General features: G+C 64.1%; 4 protein-coding genes across 6 annotated transcripts; 1 reads left to right on the top strand and 3 right to left on the bottom strand.

The window, feature by feature from the left end:
* Positions 1 to 437: 437 nt before the first annotated feature.
* DAZAP2 (DAZ associated protein 2) lies at positions 438 to 4229 on the top strand. Its single transcript, XM_026078258.1, has 5 exons — positions 438 to 500; positions 1279 to 1399; positions 1696 to 1817; positions 2308 to 2550; positions 3305 to 4229. Exons 1-5 carry the CDS (start codon positions 438 to 440, stop codon positions 3431 to 3433), a joined length of 678 nt encoding a protein of 225 aa, XP_025934043.1. The 3' UTR covers positions 3434 to 4229.
* Positions 4230 to 4381: 152 nt separating this feature from the next.
* SMAGP (small cell adhesion glycoprotein) lies at positions 4382 to 6747 on the bottom strand. Of its 2 annotated transcripts, XM_026078206.1 has the most exons (5): positions 6664 to 6729; positions 6206 to 6496; positions 5990 to 6077; positions 5795 to 5869; positions 4382 to 5708 (listed from the first exon to the last, which is right to left on the bottom strand). In XM_026078206.1, the coding sequence occupies exons 3-5, from the start codon at positions 6018 to 6020 to the stop codon at positions 5536 to 5538; spliced, it is 279 nt and encodes a 92-aa protein (XP_025933991.1). In that variant the 5' UTR covers positions 6021 to 6077; positions 6206 to 6496; positions 6664 to 6729; the 3' UTR covers positions 4382 to 5535. The 2 variants fall into 2 exon arrangements, with proteins under 2 accessions (XP_025933991.1, XP_025933989.1); XM_026078204.1 differs by lacking the exon at positions 6206 to 6496 and having other exon boundaries at positions 6664 to 6747.
* Positions 6748 to 7876: 1129 nt separating this feature from the next.
* BIN2 (bridging integrator 2) lies at positions 7877 to 13614 on the bottom strand. Its single transcript, XM_026078203.1, has 12 exons — positions 13474 to 13614; positions 12265 to 12345; positions 12115 to 12169; positions 11802 to 11896; positions 11547 to 11642; positions 10697 to 10804; positions 10520 to 10605; positions 9934 to 10009; positions 9335 to 9417; positions 8478 to 9183; positions 8213 to 8287; positions 7877 to 8107 (listed from the first exon to the last, which is right to left on the bottom strand). Exons 1-12 carry the CDS (start codon positions 13549 to 13551, stop codon positions 8018 to 8020), a joined length of 1629 nt encoding a protein of 542 aa, XP_025933988.1. The 5' UTR covers positions 13552 to 13614; the 3' UTR covers positions 7877 to 8017.
* Positions 13615 to 13774: 160 nt separating this feature from the next.
* On the bottom strand, positions 13775 to 16134 carry CELA1 (chymotrypsin like elastase family member 1). Of its 2 annotated transcripts, XM_026078231.1 has the most exons (6): positions 16011 to 16134; positions 15617 to 15742; positions 15320 to 15456; positions 14806 to 14951; positions 14526 to 14675; positions 14307 to 14401 (listed from the first exon to the last, which is right to left on the bottom strand). In XM_026078231.1, the coding sequence occupies exons 1-6, from the start codon at positions 16034 to 16036 to the stop codon at positions 14384 to 14386; spliced, it is 603 nt and encodes a 200-aa protein (XP_025934016.1). In that variant the 5' UTR covers positions 16037 to 16134; the 3' UTR covers positions 14307 to 14383. The 2 variants fall into 2 exon arrangements, with proteins under 2 accessions (XP_025934015.1, XP_025934016.1); XM_026078230.1 differs by having other exon boundaries at positions 13775 to 14675; positions 15320 to 16104.
* Positions 16135 to 16595: the final 461 nt, after the last annotated feature.

The following is a 16595-nucleotide window of genomic DNA, read 5'->3' as shown; positions in this document are numbered from 1 at the left end:
GTGGGGGGGGGAGACCCCCGTTAGATGCCAGGGGGAAGCTGCGGGGGGGGGAACCCCCCGGGTGACGTAGGGGGGGACCCCCTCGGATGACGTAAGGGGGGGCCCCGTGAGACGTCAGGGGGGAGCTGGAGCAGGGGAACCCCCATTGACGTGGGGGATCCCTGGATGACGTAAGGGGGACCCCGTTATTTGTTGGTGGGGAGCTGGAGCGGGGGGGGACCCCCCGGGTGACACAGGGGACCCCCCCAATGACGTAGGGGGTGCTGGAGCAGGGGTACCCCCTGGGTGACATAAAGCCCCTCCCGGATGATATAAGGGGACCCCATGGAGTTTAGGGATGGAGCAGTGGGACACCCCCGTCCCCCTCCCCAGACGATGTGGGTCTCCCCCTGGGTGACAGGGGGATCATTCTGGTGACGGGGGGCTCCCCTGGGGGGATGAGGGGGACCCCCGTGACACAAGGGGTGACCCCTCACCCCCCGGCACAGCGTAGGGGGCAGGTGAGGGGGGTGCAACCCCCCCCCCTTCCCGGGACACGGCGTTGCGGAGAGGGCGCTGCCGGTCGCTCCGGCCGGGGCCTGGCGGCCGGACCTGACTCACGTTCCCGAAGCGCCTTCCAAGTCTCGCTCGGGTCCTGCGGGAGGCCCGCCGTGCCGCGGGGCAGCGCTTCGGCAAAGCTCCCTGCTTGCTGATTCCTCCCCCTGTGCAGCTGAACGCACGCGCGGCCCTTTTTTTTTTTTTTTTTTTTTTAACTTTTTTCCCCCCAACTCCGGTGCCGGCTTGGGGAGAAGCAGCACTTTGGAGCTCAGGCTGTGGTACCGGTTGCTCTTCGAACCGAGCCGGCAACCTCAGGATGCGACAGAGCAATGAAATGCAATTTCCTAGCGGTCTTCGCTTAAAGAGCAGCTCTGTTTTGAAACCGCTTAGGTCGGTAGGTGAAAAACAGGTCGCTGAGAGGGAGCCTTGATCTTTGTTCTGCTCCACCTTAAAAGGCCCAGGGGCGGCGGGTCTCCTCTCTGCCTTAGATCTGTTTTGTTTTGTTTGCGGTACAAAGCCTGTTGTGCCCTTTCTCTTTTGTACAAACCAAACACAACGCTGGGTTTCTCGGGATGGGAGGCAGATGGAGTGACAGTCTTGGATTATGAAATGTTAAGATCGCTAACAGATGCTCTCTGGAAGTCTCACTGGTGGCAACGCGCTAGTAGCTTCAAATAGAACCTGAACCTCCTAGCGGTGTCGTTCCTGCATCGCCCTAATTCTGAGGCTGCAAGTCGATAGGAGAATTTGCGAGTCAGAGCCCTGAAGTGGCGACTGGGAATAACGCAGCGGGGTTGCGTCCCTCCGCCAGGCGTCCTGCCTTCTCGGTACCCTGGTTCCCGCGAAGGATTTCAACTCTCCGGTTTGCTTTTAGCCCCGGCTGAAATATCTTCGGGCTTTGCTGCGCGCGACCGAGCGGACTGCGGGCAGAGTCCTCTGGGTGGCCCTGGCACGGCGGGGACGGGCGGGCGGATCCTGCCGGCGGCTGCGGAAGTACAGGCCGTGCTGCTAATTAATTGTGTACAGACACTCCTAGATCTGTTACTCGCTCCTGCTCACGTGATAATTGCGAAGAGGGGCTTTCCGCAAACTCGGCAGCTTCCTGCCCGGCTTCGCCGAGCGTTTCGGACTCCGGCTGAATTCTCTTCTTTCTTGCAGGGCAATATCCCACCCAGCCCTCCTACCCGGTCCAGTCTCCGGGCAATCCTCCCGTGTACCCACAGACCATGGCCCTTCCTCAGCCGCCGCCGTACACGGATGCACCTCCCGCTTATTCTGAGGTATGCGGGATCCTTCTCCGAGGGTTTATTTTATTCTGGGACCCCTCCAAAAGAGAAAAATCTTTGAATAGACTTTTAGCTGCAGGATTGTTTTTTTTTTTAACCTGTAAGACTTTTTTGTTTTGGTCCCCAAATTCTCTCATATGAGACCTGAATCATGTGCTTGAAGTGACAAACACTGTTCAAAGCTTCCCCTTGAGTTAAGATGATAAATTTAGCCAACCTGTAGATTTAAAATACACCTAAGTTAACATCTCGTAGGTGGATTCTGGCAGACAGTGGGGGAAAACTCTCCAAGTAGCAACAGTGGGAAAAATGTCCTTTTAGGGTACACAAAATTAAACATTCAGGGGAAAGGGGAGTCCTTTGCGCAAGCAGAAGGGTGAAAGTCTATCTCAGTGCTAGTGCTTTGAAAGCAAACCTGAATGAATAAATGGGTGTGGGGAATAATAAATTTCTCAACTTGTTTGCGTTGTTTTTTTTTTCCCAGCTTTATCGTCCCAGCTTTGTGCCTCTGGGAGCTGCCACCGTACCCACAATGTCTGCGGCGTATCCGGGCACTTCGGTGTTCCTCCCCATGGCCCAGTCGGTGGCCGTGGGTCCGATAGGCTCTTCGGTCCCCATGGCGTATTACCCCGTGGGACCCGTTTATCCTCCGGGCTCCACAGTCCTCGTTGAAGGCGGCTTTGATGCTGGAGCCAGGTTTGGGGCTGGTGGAACAGCCAGTATCCCTGTAAGTATAAACGGATCCTCAAAGCCCCGCGTGCTTCGGTTTTCGAGGTTCACAGAGAGCAGTGGGGGAGAAGACGTGCCCTGATTTCTGAGCAAAACGTATTTCATACCTGATTGATGAATTGGCACCACAGTGGCTACTTGCACGTTGGAAGAAAGATGTTGAGTTCTTGCTGTCTCTGTGCTGTCACACCTCTTAGCTGAGAGTGGCCAGTCTCCGGCTCTGGAGCCGCATGCGCTCTCGGATGGCTCTGGCTTGCAGCAAAACTGCCCTGTGGCCAATACTAGCCCCGCTTTGGCCTGGGGGCCGTGGTGCAACACGCTTCGGTGGGTTGCAAGCGATGGGGCTGCTAAGCGCCCTGGCTTTCCCTCGCCCCGCTTGCAAACCTGGCCTCGCTCCGTGCTGCAGCGGAGCTGCAGGAGGTTCCTGCTCCCCGGGACTTCCCGCTTATGGCTCGTGGCCCCGGGGAGATCTTGTTCCACAGCTCGCGAGCAGAAAGCCGGGTTCGCTGTACGCGCTCTGTGGGCTGCGGGCTCTGAAAAGAAAGGGCAGGAAAGAGGAACCGAGCGTTTCGCATCCACTCTTGGCCTCTTCCTGCCAATCTTTGCTCGGTAGCGAGAGACAGGTAGTGAGTGGGCTGTCGACGCGGAGGCTTCTTGTTTGCTGTAACGCCCGGTGGGTCTTGCGGCGGGCCGAGCTCCCGTCGTGGCATGGACTCGGTCATCCTCCCGCCTGTCCTTTCTCTCTCTTGCAGCCCCCCCCTCCTGGCTGCCCCCCCAACGCCGCCCAGCTGGCCGTAATGCAGGGAGCCAACGTCCTGGTGACGCAACGGAAGGGAAACTTCTTCCTGGGAGGCTCAGACGGCGGCTACACTATCTGGTGAAGAAGGACGGGGAGGGGGGGAAAAGGGGGGGCTACATTTGTGTAAGGAAAGACATCACATACTGTCAGCACTTCTCACAATGTAACTGCTTTAGTCCATATTAACCTGAAGTTGCAGATTTAGACACACGGCCGTGAGGTGTCTTCCCGGTTTGGTGCCCAGCCCTTCAGGCACTTTAAAGCAAAACAAGAAACCCTGTAATGATGGTGGTGCCTCCGCTAAAGCGGGGAAGGGAGATTAATTCACGAAACGAGTGCGAGCTAAGCAGCCCTGCCTCTTCCTTTCATTTCACTGGAGTGATACTGCAGCACTGTCTCGGAGCTTTTATTAATCGGCTGCATATACACTGGCTTTGGGGAGGGCGAGGGGAGCGAAGCCGGTTTCCAAGCGTGACTCCTTCTCTTCAAGCTCGTATTTGTTCACTGCCTGCCGGTTGGACTGAGATCCGCAAAACCGTTTTGGGTTTCCCCTTCCGTGGAAGCCAAGGTGCTGGATAGAAAGCCAGGCAACCTTCGCTTCCCGGGGAGCCGCGCGGCAGGGGGGCACCTTGGCGCTGCTTTCTTCCTGACCTCACTCTAGAGCGGATCCCTTGAAGCACTCTCCGTGCTCACTTTCGTCCTTGGTTTTCCTCCAGGAAGGTATGCAGCTAGCGTGTATCATGGGATTTTTTTTATACACTCCAAGTAATCTTGGATTTCTTTGCACATTAGACCTAATCAAAGCCATGCTTTGGTGCCAGAAACACAATGCAGCTCATGTTTGAACATTTCATTAAATGCTAACTAGGCTTTTAGAACGATGCTTAATAAACAAACTGTTTTTTTTTTTTAAACTCAACCTGGTGTCTCGGCACCTTAAGGCTATTGTTCAAACAGGGAGGCTGGTTACCATCTGTACGAGGGTGTGTAGCAACTGTCAATCAACACACAAATTAGCTTGGTTACTGGGTTGTTTTATGAATGCGTACTTCAAAAATGACTTGGGTATAATGAAGTCTTATTAGGGTTAAGAAGAATATTTCAGGGATCCTCAATGTTTTGGGTTTTTTTTTTTGTTTTGTTTTATGAAGAAAAATATCAGATTCAAATATATTTTATCTTGAGGTTTCAGTTTAATCTAAATCTGTGTCTTGTATATGTTGTGTTTAACCATACAACTGACTGTTATGAAAGTTCAGCATTACGTCTCTCTCTGTATACACTGTGGTGCACTTAACTTGTGGATTTTTTTATACTAAAAAAAAAGTAGAATAAAGACTATTTTGAAAATTTGAATAAAGTAGCAGATTTGCATTAGACCTCAAATAAACCCCCTTGGCTCCTTGCCCAGCGCAAGCCTTAGGGTTGCTTCACTTATTTCCTCTTTGCTGCAATTTTGCAAACTTCCTCCTTGCGTTTTGTTGGTTTTGATTTAAAGGAGGAACCGTCCCCGAGCCGGGGACAGAGCAGGGATGGCGAGAGCTGCTCGGGACGCTGCCTCTGCCCAACGGGGGAAGGGCAAAAGCAGCGTCCGTACCTGCGCGAGTCTTGCGGGGGGGGTAAGGCGGGAGCCCTGGCTGTGCCCCGATCCCCGCGTCCTCCGAGGTCGGGTGCTTTTGGGGACCGGGATGTGCCGTCTCGGTGTTTGTAGGACACGCGGGGCTTTCTGCAACTCGCAGAATCGCTCAGCCTAGTTTACGCGCACGCGTAACCTTACTCCCCCCCAAATTATCCAGGCTAATCGCCCAGCCCCTAAACGCCGAGCGGCACGACTCAATTTTTTTGGCGAGATACGGAAAAACAACAGCACCTCTTCGGTACTTGTCAACGTACTTGTATTAGAGAGCACCACAGGGAGGGGACGGGGTGGGCGCGAGCACCGTCGGCGTGAGCGGCCCGAGCGCGGCCCTGCCTGCTCCCCTCGTCCGCCGAGCCGCGGGCACTTCTCCGCGGCTTCTCCCGCTGGAAGCTGCGACGTGCATCTTTCTTTTATTTCCTCCGACGGCTGGCTTAATAAATTAAGGGGGGGTGAAAAAAGGCTTCGAGATCCCAGAGTCCGGGAGATGGAGGCCGCTTGGCCTCAGGCCTGAGTGCAGCAGGGAGGTGCGCGCGGGACCCGGCGCCTCATATAAAATACTCCTCTTTCCCCCCGGACGAGGCGTCCTCCATCGGCACCGAGACGTCGGTCTCGGCCGCCGGCTGCTCGTAGGTGAGGTAGCTGCCCTTGTTTTTGTACAGGTAGACGACGATCACCACCAGCACCGCCAGCAGGGTGAGGAACACCAGGGCGATGACAACTGCCGGGGAGGGGGGGGGAAAGGCGGAGGCGCAGCGTTAATCCCGAGCGGCCCGCGCCGAGCCGGATGGGGAAACGAGCCCCTACCTGCGATGACGACGGTGTTGGCTTCCTCGTGGAGCGGCGGCGTGTTCGCCTTCCTCAGGAAAGGGGTTGTCGGCTCTTTCCCGTAGCGCCGGGGCAGAAGGGAGAGAGGAAAGCGTGAGCCGGCGCCGGCCGGGCTTCGAGGGGCGGCTCAGCCCGAAGGGAGCGCGACGGCGCAGAGCTCTCCCGCGCCCCTACCTGCCGCGCGCGGGGGCTGAGCGCCTTCCATGGCATCGGCCCGGGCGCCGCCGGCTCCTTCCAGCCCCAACCTCGGGATCTTGCGGAGCTACCGAGAAAAGGGATGATATTTAGCGGCGTCCTAAGCGGAGAGCGCAACGCGCCGAGTGGCGCCACGCGGGTTCCCAAGGGTCGGTGCCGGAGCGGAGCGGATCCTGCCCGAGGAGCAGGCGGCACCTCGGCGCTTCCCGGTCCCGGCGGAAAACCGGCGTTTTTCGGCGATGGCTCCGGCGCCTCGAGTGACTCAGCGGCTCTGCGGAGAGGCGCCGCTAGATGTCAGGAGCAAATAAATTGTAAAAAAAAAGCGCAAAAACCCTGAGCGGCGGGATGAAGCGCAGCCCCGGCCGCGTGCGTTCCAGGCGGGCAGCCGCCCGGCATCGCCCGGCATCGCCGCCCCGGCGCCGTCTGCCGCGTCTCCGACGGCCGGAGCCGCGTTGGAGCTGCCGGCGTTGCTGCCGAGCGGCGCTTCTGAAAGAGCGAGACGCAGTTGCAGCAGCAGCCGCTCGGGCTGTTTTTGAGCAGGAGACGGAGAACTTCAGGCAAGAGCCCGAGCCGGGGGGGGGGGGGTTCCATAGGGAAACGCCGCTCGGAGCCGGTGCAAACCGGGACGCCGCAAAGGCAAAATGCGCTCGTACCTGCGGTGCCGGCGAAACCGGCTCCCGGGACTGGCAAAGCCTTTCGGGCCGAATCCAGGCTCGGAGAGACAGAAACTTTCTTCCAAATTAAAAGACCGGCCGAGCGCAACGGGCAGAGTTACGGCGAGCCTGGGCGCTCGCTCCCGCGCCGCTGGGACACCGGGATGCCGGGACGCCCGGCCGGCTCGCGGAGTGCTGAGCTGTGCCGTGCTGCTGGTGACTCACTTCCCAGCTCGCTCGACTCTTACTCATCTCCGTGTGTTTTTTCGAGCGATGCAGGAGTTGCAAAAAGGAAAAAAAAAAAAAGAAAAAAAAGGGGGAAAAAAAAAAAATCTTCCTCATTTTCGTCCTCCGGGCAACTGGGTGAAGTTGCTCAAGAGCCGTTCCCATGGCGGAAGCTTCCCCCCCTCCCACCGCCTTCCCAAAAACTCAGCTCCTCCGAGTGAAAGCAGGGCACTTTCGCCTTCAAGCCGGGCGCTTTGGCTCCGCCGGTGGCAGCGCGGCCCCGAGTCCCGAATCCCGGCGCGGGCCGCGACCCTGCTCCGGCACCCCGGCACGCCACCTCCCGTTTGAGGCCACCGTTCCCGTCCCAACGCGCCCTTTGGCTCGTGCTCTCCGCACGGCGCCGCCTCCGCTGCCTTTCCCGGCTCGTCGGGAGGCCGTTTCCCTTCCTGCTCGCTCCCAGCGAAGCCACTCGGCAGCTCCCTGCCTCCGCCAGCCGGATGGGAATCCGGCCGCTGGCCACCCGGCGCTTGGGCATTGCGCGCCGGCCGCCGCGGGAAACTTGCTCGGTGCTGGCGCTTGCATGCGGCCGCGGTTTTCTCCCGTCCGTCTCCCCCCGGCGCTGCGTTTTCCCCACGGACAACGGGGCGGCTTTGCCCGCCGTGCACCGCAAGGCACCTTACCCGGAGCTGCCGGCACCGCGGCTCCCGCAGAGACGCTCGCTGGCGCCGGGCGGCTGGCGGCCGGCAAAGGCGTTTCCCCTTCCTGCCTCACCTTTCCAGTTCTGCCGGCCGGTGGTGGAAGCTCCGGCGCTCCGCGATTCCTCCCCCTTAACCCCTTGCTGGCGAGGCAGGGCTGCGGCCGGGCTCTCCTGACGCTGCCCGCTGGCTGCTTCCCGCCTTGCAAATCATCCCCCTGCCGCCCAGCGCGGGAGTTTGGCTCCCGTCTGCCAGGAGCCGGCGCGTTTCCAGAGCTCGCCCCTCCGCCGGCTGCGTTTTCCAGCAACGGCTTGTGCCGGCCGCCTTTATTTCAACGGGAGAAGGGCTGCAAAGCGCGCGGGGCTACGCTCAAACGGGGTTATCGGCGCTCGGCTCCGCTTCCCGGCGGCCTTCGCCTCCTCCGGGCACCGGGCTCAGGCGGAGCCGAGGGGCTCGGCGGCATCCTGGGGGTCCCCAGGCTCCCGGCTCCCGTCCGGCTCCGGCGTCCCGGCAAAGCTGCGCTCCTGGGAGGGCGAGAGCCGGGTCAGGGCAGAGCCAGCGCCTGGGGGCAAGAGGTGCCGGCCGGAGCTTCGGCCTCGGGCCGGGCTCTTCCTCGCCGCGGCTCCCACCTGGGGGTCGGCGCGGGAACCATCGTCCCCGGAGCTGCCGCTCGGCTCCTCGGCGTGGGCGACGTCCGGCCCCACCTGAAACCGGAGGAGCGTTTCGTGGGAGGGAAAAAAAAATCACCGCGCGGCAGCGCAAGTCGCCGCTCGCCGGGGCCGGCCGAGCTCGGCACGCTGCATCCCAGCGCAGGCAGCTCTCCGAGCAGCGCCGGGCCCCTCGGTCCCGGCGGGATGTGGCCTTGGCCCCGCTGCCCTCCCGGCACCCTCTCACCTGGGATTCTGCCGATTTTGGGGAAAGGTCGACCTCCTCCATGCTCTCCCCGGAGTCGCTGTGCTCCACGGCGAGCTGGTGCGGCCCCTCGGCCGGAGTCGGCGCCGGAGCCAGTGGGTCCCCCGTGGCGGGAAGCTCCTTGGCTGGAGCCAGTGCCGGCGCCGGCAGGTCCTCCCTGGTGGGAAGCTCCTCGGCTGGAGCCAGTGCCGGCGCTGGCAGGTCCTCCCCGGTGGGAAGCTCCTCGGCTGGAGCCGGCGCTGGAGCCAGCGGGACGCCTCCGGCAGGAAGCTCCTCAGCCGGAGCCGGTGTCTTTCCCAGCCGGGAGGCTGCTTTCCCAGGCTCCATCGCGCCGTCACCCTGTTCCTGGCTCTGCTCGGTGGCGGGAGCCTCCCCGGCCTCTCTGGCGCTTCCCGCCGCCTTGGCCAGTGCCTCGGACAGGATGAGTGCCGCCAGGGACACAGCCACATCCTCGGCGCTTCCCGCAGGCTCCGTGCCGGCAGCGGCGCCTGCTTCTCCCGGCTCGGCTTCGGGGAGCGCGGGAGCTGCGGGCTCCGGCTCCAGCTCCATGGGGCCGTTGGAGATAGCCTCGCTGCCACTGCTGGCCGCCAGTGGCTCCGATTCCGCGAGAGGCTCCCGCTCCGGCTGCGCGGTTTCGGCCGGCGCCGGGGGGCTCACGGGCGAGGAGATGAGCAGCGAGCGCCGGTTGCTGCGCGGGGAGGACGGAGGGGCTCGACGGCGCCGTGGGCACCGCGAGCGCCGCCGGCTCGAGCCCCCGCGGCTCCGTCCCCGCGCGTCCCGGCTCGCGGAGCGCCTTTTCCCTCGGAGCGGCGTGGCGCCGTGCCCGGGCGCCCCGTTACCTGGAGACGCCCTTGATGATGAAGACTTTGCCGGAGTGCTGCTTGTCCAGCCTGCTCATCACCTCGTAGAGGTCGCGGTTCAGCTGCGAACGGGGAAAAATGGGGGGAAAAAGGAAAAAAAAAATCCTCAGAGCAGCCTCCGGTGGCAGAGCTGAGCCCGGAGGAGAAAAATCCGACCCGCCGCAGCGCCAGCACCGGCCGCGCATGTGCACATCCTTCGTTCCCGGAGGTTTTTGGTTTTTTTTCCCCCCATTCCCAACCTTTAGCGGATGAGCGAGCACTAAGGCCGGGCAGGTTTAGGTTAAAAATAAGAGGCTCATCTGCATCCGGAAAGCTGCCGGGCTTGTGGATGAGGAAATCCCTTCTCCCGTCCTTCCTGCCTGCGGCTCCCCATCGGGGGCCACGAAGGTGCTTCACCCCGCGTGAGCACCGGGATCGCCGCAGTGAGAAGCCGGGCAAAAATCCCTCTGTTTCTCTGCAGCGCATCCGATGGATAAATAAGCCTCGCTCCAGCCTTAAAAGCTTTGCCGGAAATGTTTTCCCGGCTCGGGGTCCCGGGTGGCGGGTTTCCCCCTTGGCGAGTGGCTGGGAGCCCTCACCTTGCTCATCTCCTTGTAGAAGATGTCGCGGAGGTTGGAGATGTTCTGGAAGACGGTCACGTAGCAGGCGACGCGGCTGCGGGCGGGGAGACGCCGGCGTTGCAGCCGGCAGGAGCAAAGCAAAGCCGACGGCCCCCAGCGGAGGCTCCCGGCTCCCGGCCCCCGGCACGGCGCCGTTGGGCTGCCAACGGGGGGTAAAACCGCGTTTCCGCCCCTTTCCGGCGGCCGCTTTGGGGCTTTGCGCGGAGCCGCTCCGCTTCCAAGCGCGCCGTTTCGCCTGCCCTGTTGCTGCGGGGGAGCAGCGCCGGGCTTGCTCGGAGGAGAGGCGTTTCGGGGGGAAAAACCCCAATTCCCAGCGAGCGGCGCCGGGGAAGACGGCGCAGACACGGGGCTGCGGGAGGATGCGCGCGCACGGGGTTTTTGCCCGGGTGACTATTTTTGCAGGGCAGCCGCTCGGGTTTTTGGGGAAAAGGTTGGGTTTGGCATCCCGGCTGCAAGGCGGCACAGGGATTCGGACGCGGAGCGGCGTGGCGGGGGGGGGTGGGGGGTCCCCCTTCCTCCGGGGCCGAGCTCCCGGGGGCGATACCTGCTGTAGAGCAGGGGCAGCTCCTCCCGCAGGTCCCGGTTGAGGTCCTCGAAGACGCTCTGGGCTTTGCCGAACTCCTCCTCCGCCTGCAGGGCGGGAAGGGGCGACGGCGGCGCTGCGGGGGCCGCGCGGAGCCCGGCGCCGTCCCCGTCCCCGTCCCCCCCCCCGAGGCTTTACCTTGGCGATTTTGGCCTCGTCCTTCTTCTTGGCGTTTTGCAGGGCCTCGAGGTGGTGCCTGGCGCTGTCGTAGTCGACCAGCTTGCGGCCGCGCTTGGCGATGCGTTCCTGCGCGGGGCGAGCGGGCTGCCGAGGGGCACGGCCACCGCGCGAACCGGCCACCGCGGGAACCGGCCACTGCCAGACCTGGCCACCAACCATCGCAGGACCTGGCCACCGCGCGAACCGGCCACCGCGGGAACCGGCCACTGCCAGACCTGGCCACCAACCATCGCAGGACCTGGCCACCGCGCGAACCAGCCCCTGGCCACCGCGCAAACTAGTCCCTGTGGGACCTGGCCACTTTGGGAACCAGCCCCCACGGGAACCGGCCCCCGCGGGAACCGACCACCACGTGACCCGGCCACTAGCCACCGCAGGAACTAGCCCCTGTGGGACCTGACCACCGCAGGACCTGGCCACTGCGGGAACTGGCCCCCGGCCACCGTGGGAACTAGCCCCTGCAGGACCTGGCCACTGTGGGACCTGGCCACTAGCCATCACAAGAACCGGCCACGGGCCACCACGGGACCTGGCCACCGTGGGAACTGGCCACTGGGGACCCGGCCACCGACCACCACAGGACCTGGCACCTGTGGGAACCGGCCACTGACCACCGTGGGAACTGGCCCCCATAGGATCCGGCCACCGTGGGACCCGGCCCCCCATGGGACCTGGCTGCTGTAGGACCTGGCCACCAGCCACCACGGGAACTGGCCACTGTGGCACCCAGCCATGGGCCACCAGGGGACCCGGCACCCACGCGGGAAGCGGTCCACGGCCAGCCGGCGGCGCTCGCTGCCGGAGGTACCTTAATTTCGGCGAACTGAGCCATGTAGTTCTCCATGAGGCGCACGGCCTGGTCATCCAGCTTCGCCTCGTAGTCGTCCCACAGCAGGTCGTTGCTCTGGGAAGGGGAGCGGACGGCGTCGGAAGGGCTCATCCGGCCCCGGGATGCTCCCAGGGCTCCTTTCCCACGGGGCCGCGACCGGCCGCCTCCCCGGGGATCCCCCCCCCCCTGCTTCCGAGGGGCTCCCGGCTCCCGCGGGGCTTTCCGGCCTCTCACAGCGGCGATGGCTCTCAGCTCCGCGTGCCCGTCCCAGTCGGCGCTGTAAATCTCCTGCAGCGTTTCGGCCACTTTCCTGGAGCTTTCGTGCATCGCTGCGAGAGGGGAGACGGCGCCGAGCGCCCGGTGGGACGGCGCCGGGCCCCTCGCGCCGCGCCGCAGGGGGCAAAAAACTCGGAAAACGCCTCAAATTTGTTCTTCCGAGGCGGGAAAACCCAGGAGCCCCCCGCCCCCGCCCGCCTCCCGCACCGCTGCTATTTTCCAGGTGTCGCCTGGGATTTCTCGCGGGGCGGCCGGGCGAACGGCCCCGCACCTTTCACGGCGCCCAGAAAAGCCTTGAGGTCCTTGTAGAGCTTGTGGCCTTCGCTCTGCAAAGCAAAGCGGAGGCTCAGCGCGGCGGCGGTCGCGGGGGGCCCCCGGATCCCCCCGGATCCCCCCGGATCCCCCCCCGGCCCGGCCCCACCTGCTGCTGCTGGAAGTTGTAGGCGCTTTGCTCAAACTGCTCGTCCTTGGTCTCCACGGTTTTGCCCAGTTTCTGCAAAACCTGGGGGGGGGAAAGGCGCGAGGAGGCGGCGGCAAGCGCCGGCGCCGCGGGTCCCCGTGCACCGAGCGCGCCAGGCCTCGGCGGGCGGCTGAGCAGGGCCAGAGCGTGCAAACACCCCCCAATCGCGAGCGCGGCCCCAAATTCGGCCCCGAATTTGCGCTGGCTGCCGCTCGGTGCCGGGGAGCACTCGGCAGCGAAACCCTTCACCGAGGTGCCGCCAGCCCTGGCTGGGTGCGACCCGGGCCGGACTTTGCATAAGGGCCAGGAAACTTTTCCATTGCCCTTTTTTTTAGGACTTTTCCCCCCCCTTTTTGGGGGGAAACGGGGGCAGTTTGGGAGCTGACCCTTCGTGCAGCTCTGCGTCCTCAACCCACTGGCTCCATCCCTGTGCTCCCGACCACATCCGTGCGCAGGGCGGCGATGGGACCAGAGCAGGCGCTTACGGATGCCGGGGATGCATCCGCGCGCCTTATCCCCGGGAAGCAGCCGGGGCCAGAGTGGTTGCGGAAAAGCCGAATTTAGCATCGGGCTGCGGCGAGGGGAGTGCGGGAGAAAGTCCGTCCATCTGTGGCCACCCTCCTTCCTGCCTCCGGCTCCTGGCTCGCCCGGGGGCGAGGAAGGCAGCTGAACCCCCTCCCGCGCTGCCCCGAAACGGTGGCAAATCGCCCCATTCCCACCGCTTCCGGCACCCTTCCCCCTCGCTTCCTGGGGCACCGCTCGTGCCCTGCGGCCCCCGCAGGCGTTTTGGGGGCAGAAACCTGCTTTTCGAGAACGCCGCAGGCTACCGGCGCAGCTCAGAGGCCTGGGGGGATTTTGGGGGGAATTTGGCCACCCCTGGGTCTTGGTGCATGGATAAAACCGTCCCCAGGGCCCTCGCGGAGGCGCATGCGTGGGCCGGGGCGCGCGGGGAGGCGCCCGGGGCCAACGTGGCCGGCGGCGGCAGCCCCTCGCCCTGCGAAAGCGCCCGGGGTTTGCAAAGCGCCCGGGTTTGCAACCGCCCTGCCGCGGGCGGCACCGCCGAGCGGCACCCGCTCCTCCCTGCCGCGTCCCCGTGCTCCCCCGGGGGAACAAATAACGGATAAAACGAAATTAAAAATGTAAGGATGGGGGGCCGGGGCGGCGCCGTACCTTCTCCTGCGCCCGGCTGAAGCGCTTCTGGACCTGCTTGGCGAAGAGCCCGGCGCCGCCGCTCCTGCCCTCGGCCATGGCTGCAGCTCGCCGCCCGTCGCCGCCGGCTTTGGGGCTTTTTTTTTTTTCTTCTTTCTCTCGGCTCAGCAGCGACTTGCGGTTTTATGTTTTTGCCGGAGGAAGTTCGACGCGAAGCAGCTGGCGCCAGCGGCCGCATCCGCCGCGCGCCCGGGGGCTCCCGTGCCCCTGGCGCCTTCGCCCGCGGGGCCGCTGCCCCCCGGGAAAAGCCGTCGGGCGCAAGCGGCGGCGGCGGCGGGGAGACGGCGGCCGCCTCTGCGCCGAGGGGGCCGTTCCCACCCCCTCGCCCCTTCCGCGGGGTTTTGAGCCGAAATTTTGCTAGCGGAGCGCAATTCTTTGGTGTTTTGCCCCATGCCGGGTTGCAGCACATGAACGGGCTTCCGCCCCGAAGCCACGGTGAGAGGCCCCAGCCTCCAACCCCATCAACGCTCTTTGCGGGTGAATTAAGTCTTGGAAAGCGGAGGAACCGGTGGCCGGGGACTTTCCCCCTTTGCACGGGCCCGTCTGCACCGTAAAGGGGCGCAAAGGTGCTCAGCGCCGCTCGTTTTGTGGTGCAAAGCGTCTCCGAGCCCCGGCGCGGGGCCGAGGAGGGAGCCGGCCGCGGGGCCGCGCGCGACGGCGCGAGGGGGAGAGGACGGCGCGTGTCCGCGCGGGGACGTTTGCCCGCACGGCGCAAAAACCGGGGTAAAGCGCCCCAAAGGCGCCGGCGCGAGAGCAAGCGGCCGCCAGGGAACAGGTTTTATTGGCACCGGAGAGGAGCCCGAAGGCCCCCGCGGGACTCGCAGCGCCCAGCGCGGCTCCGGCTGCTCCTCCCGCCGCTTCCCGAGGCCGCTCAATTCTGGGAGAGAACCTGGAGGGGGGAGAAACAGCGCCCGTGAGGCCTCAGGGCTCGCGCGTTCGCAACCCTTCGGTCGCCCATTTTTCGGCTTTCGCAGCCCGGCAGGAGCCAAAGCCCGGCACCGCCGGCGGCTTACGCTGTTTATCCAGGAGATGTAGGCGGACACGCGGGTGAAGACGGTCGGCTTGTTCCGCGTGTTGCAGCCCAGGCTGGAGACGAAGCTGGTGATGCCGTGGACCTGGTAGCGGCCGTTGACGGAGCAGTGCAGGGGGCCGCCCGAGTCGCCCTGCGCGGGGGGACGGGAGCGGGGACGCCGCCGTCAGCGGGGCGCTTCGCCCCGGCACGGCACGGCACGGCGGCGGGAAGCGGAGGCCGAAAATTCCCGCGCCGCTCCCCCCTCTCCGCCGGGGCCGTACCTGGCAGCCGGAGCGGACGCCGTCGCCGCCGGCGCACACCATGCTGGTTTTGACGGTGGAGCCCCAGTAGGACGAGCTGGAGCAGATCTGGTGGTCCACGACGGGGAGCAACGCCTGGAGCAGGACGCTCGAGAGCTGCCCGTTGGCTGCGTCCCGCCGAGCCGCCATCAGCGCCGGCCGGGCGGGATTTTCCCCCCCCTTCACCCCGAACCGCGACCCCTTTGCAAAAGCCACTGCGAGGAACGGAGCGAAACCGCCCTCTCGCCCAAGCGGGGAGAGGCAGGAGCGGAGAACGCCCCATTCCCTGGAAAATCCCCCCAACCTGCGACCCGGCCCGAACCTCCCGGCACCTTGAAAAGCTTTAAAACAAAAAAAAATCATTCGAGCAACTCCTGAATTTTCCCGCGCTCGTACCCTGGCGATTTATGGGCCGACAAGGGCATCGGCGTCCCCGGAACAGGAAAACCGCGGCAAAGCCGGGCCCCCCCTCGCCCCGCTCGGCCGCGGCACCTACTCTGGGTCCGGCCCCAGCCGGAGATGTAGCAGGGATAGTTGTTGGGCAGGATCGACCCCTCCTGGGGCAGCACCGCCAGCTGCACGTAGCTGTTGAGGGTGGCGCTGCCGGAGAGCCGGAGCAGGGCGATGTCGTAGCTGCGGGAAAAGGGGCGAGAAGGCACCGGGCTCGGCGAGGGTCCCACTGGAGCGGGAAGAGACTCCGGAGCGCGGCGAGGAGCGGGGGGTGCCGGATTCATAGGGGTGATGCCGTTCCCCCCACACACACCCCAAATTCAGCCCCCCGCCGCCCGGTTACCCTCCGGCGACGTTGTTCCTGTTCCAGAAGGGATGGATGACGATCTTGCCGACGCTGAAGACCTGCTCGGTGCCCTCGTTCTGGTAGATGTTGTGATCGCCAGCAACCACGCGGAAGCTCAGGTTACTGCGGAGGAGGCGGAAAAGCACGGAGTGAAGCGCTTCCACCCCGGGGGGCGAGTTGCTGTCGCCGGGAATAACTTAATAAAGGGAAGATCAACGCAAGAACGAGCCGATTCCCCGGGAAGGTTCTTGCAACCCTTTAGCAGAGGGTCAGCAAAGACCTTAAACCGGCGTTCCTGGCCGGGATTCCTCTTTGGGAAAGGCTTTTGGCTTTTCCGCTCTCGGCGAGGGAAAGCGAGGGGATGTTTCGTCCTCCCCCCGGTCCCGCTGACCTGTCGACGCAGTGAGCCGCCGTCATCACCCAGTTCTGCCGGATGAGGGACCCGCCGCAGGTGTGGTACCAGTTCCCGTTGGAGTAATACTGGAGGGAGATCTGGGGGAGACACGCGGGGGGGACACGGTCCGTCTCGGGTTTTCCCACGGGAAAGCCCCGGGAGTGGCGGGCTCCGCCGCGGCGCTCACCTGCGCCGGCCACGCGTGCGACCGCACTTCGGTGCCGCCGACCACCCGCTGCGCCGCATCCGGTGCTTGCTCCGAGCAGTGTCCTGCGGGAAAGAGGGAGGCGAGAGGGGTCGGCGCCGCCGGGAAAAATCCCGGAGGAACCGACCTGCCTGGCAAGTGAAAGCAATAAGGGAAAAAAATCCGACAAATTGCAACTAGGTTTAGCAGCTAAGGAGCACGACGGCTTGGAAACCAGCTCGGAAAATCCTCAAATCCCTGCCCCAGCCCGCAGGAGCTGTCGGAGGAGCCTGCTCAGCCTGGATTCACTCCGAGCCCGGCTCCGAGCTTCCCGGCCCCGCCAGCGCTCACCGCAGAGGACGAAGGCGGCCAGGAGCAGGATCCGCAGCATCGTGCCG

This window comes from Apteryx rowi, unplaced genomic scaffold (genome assembly GCF_003343035.1).
Source record: "Apteryx rowi isolate R43461 unplaced genomic scaffold, aptRow1 scaffold_475, whole genome shotgun sequence".
NCBI classification, from domain to species: Eukaryota; Metazoa; Chordata; class Aves; order Apterygiformes; family Apterygidae; genus Apteryx; species Apteryx rowi.
The sequence above is the reverse complement of the archived record's forward strand: the minus strand, read 5'-3'. Positions and strand labels throughout refer to the sequence as shown.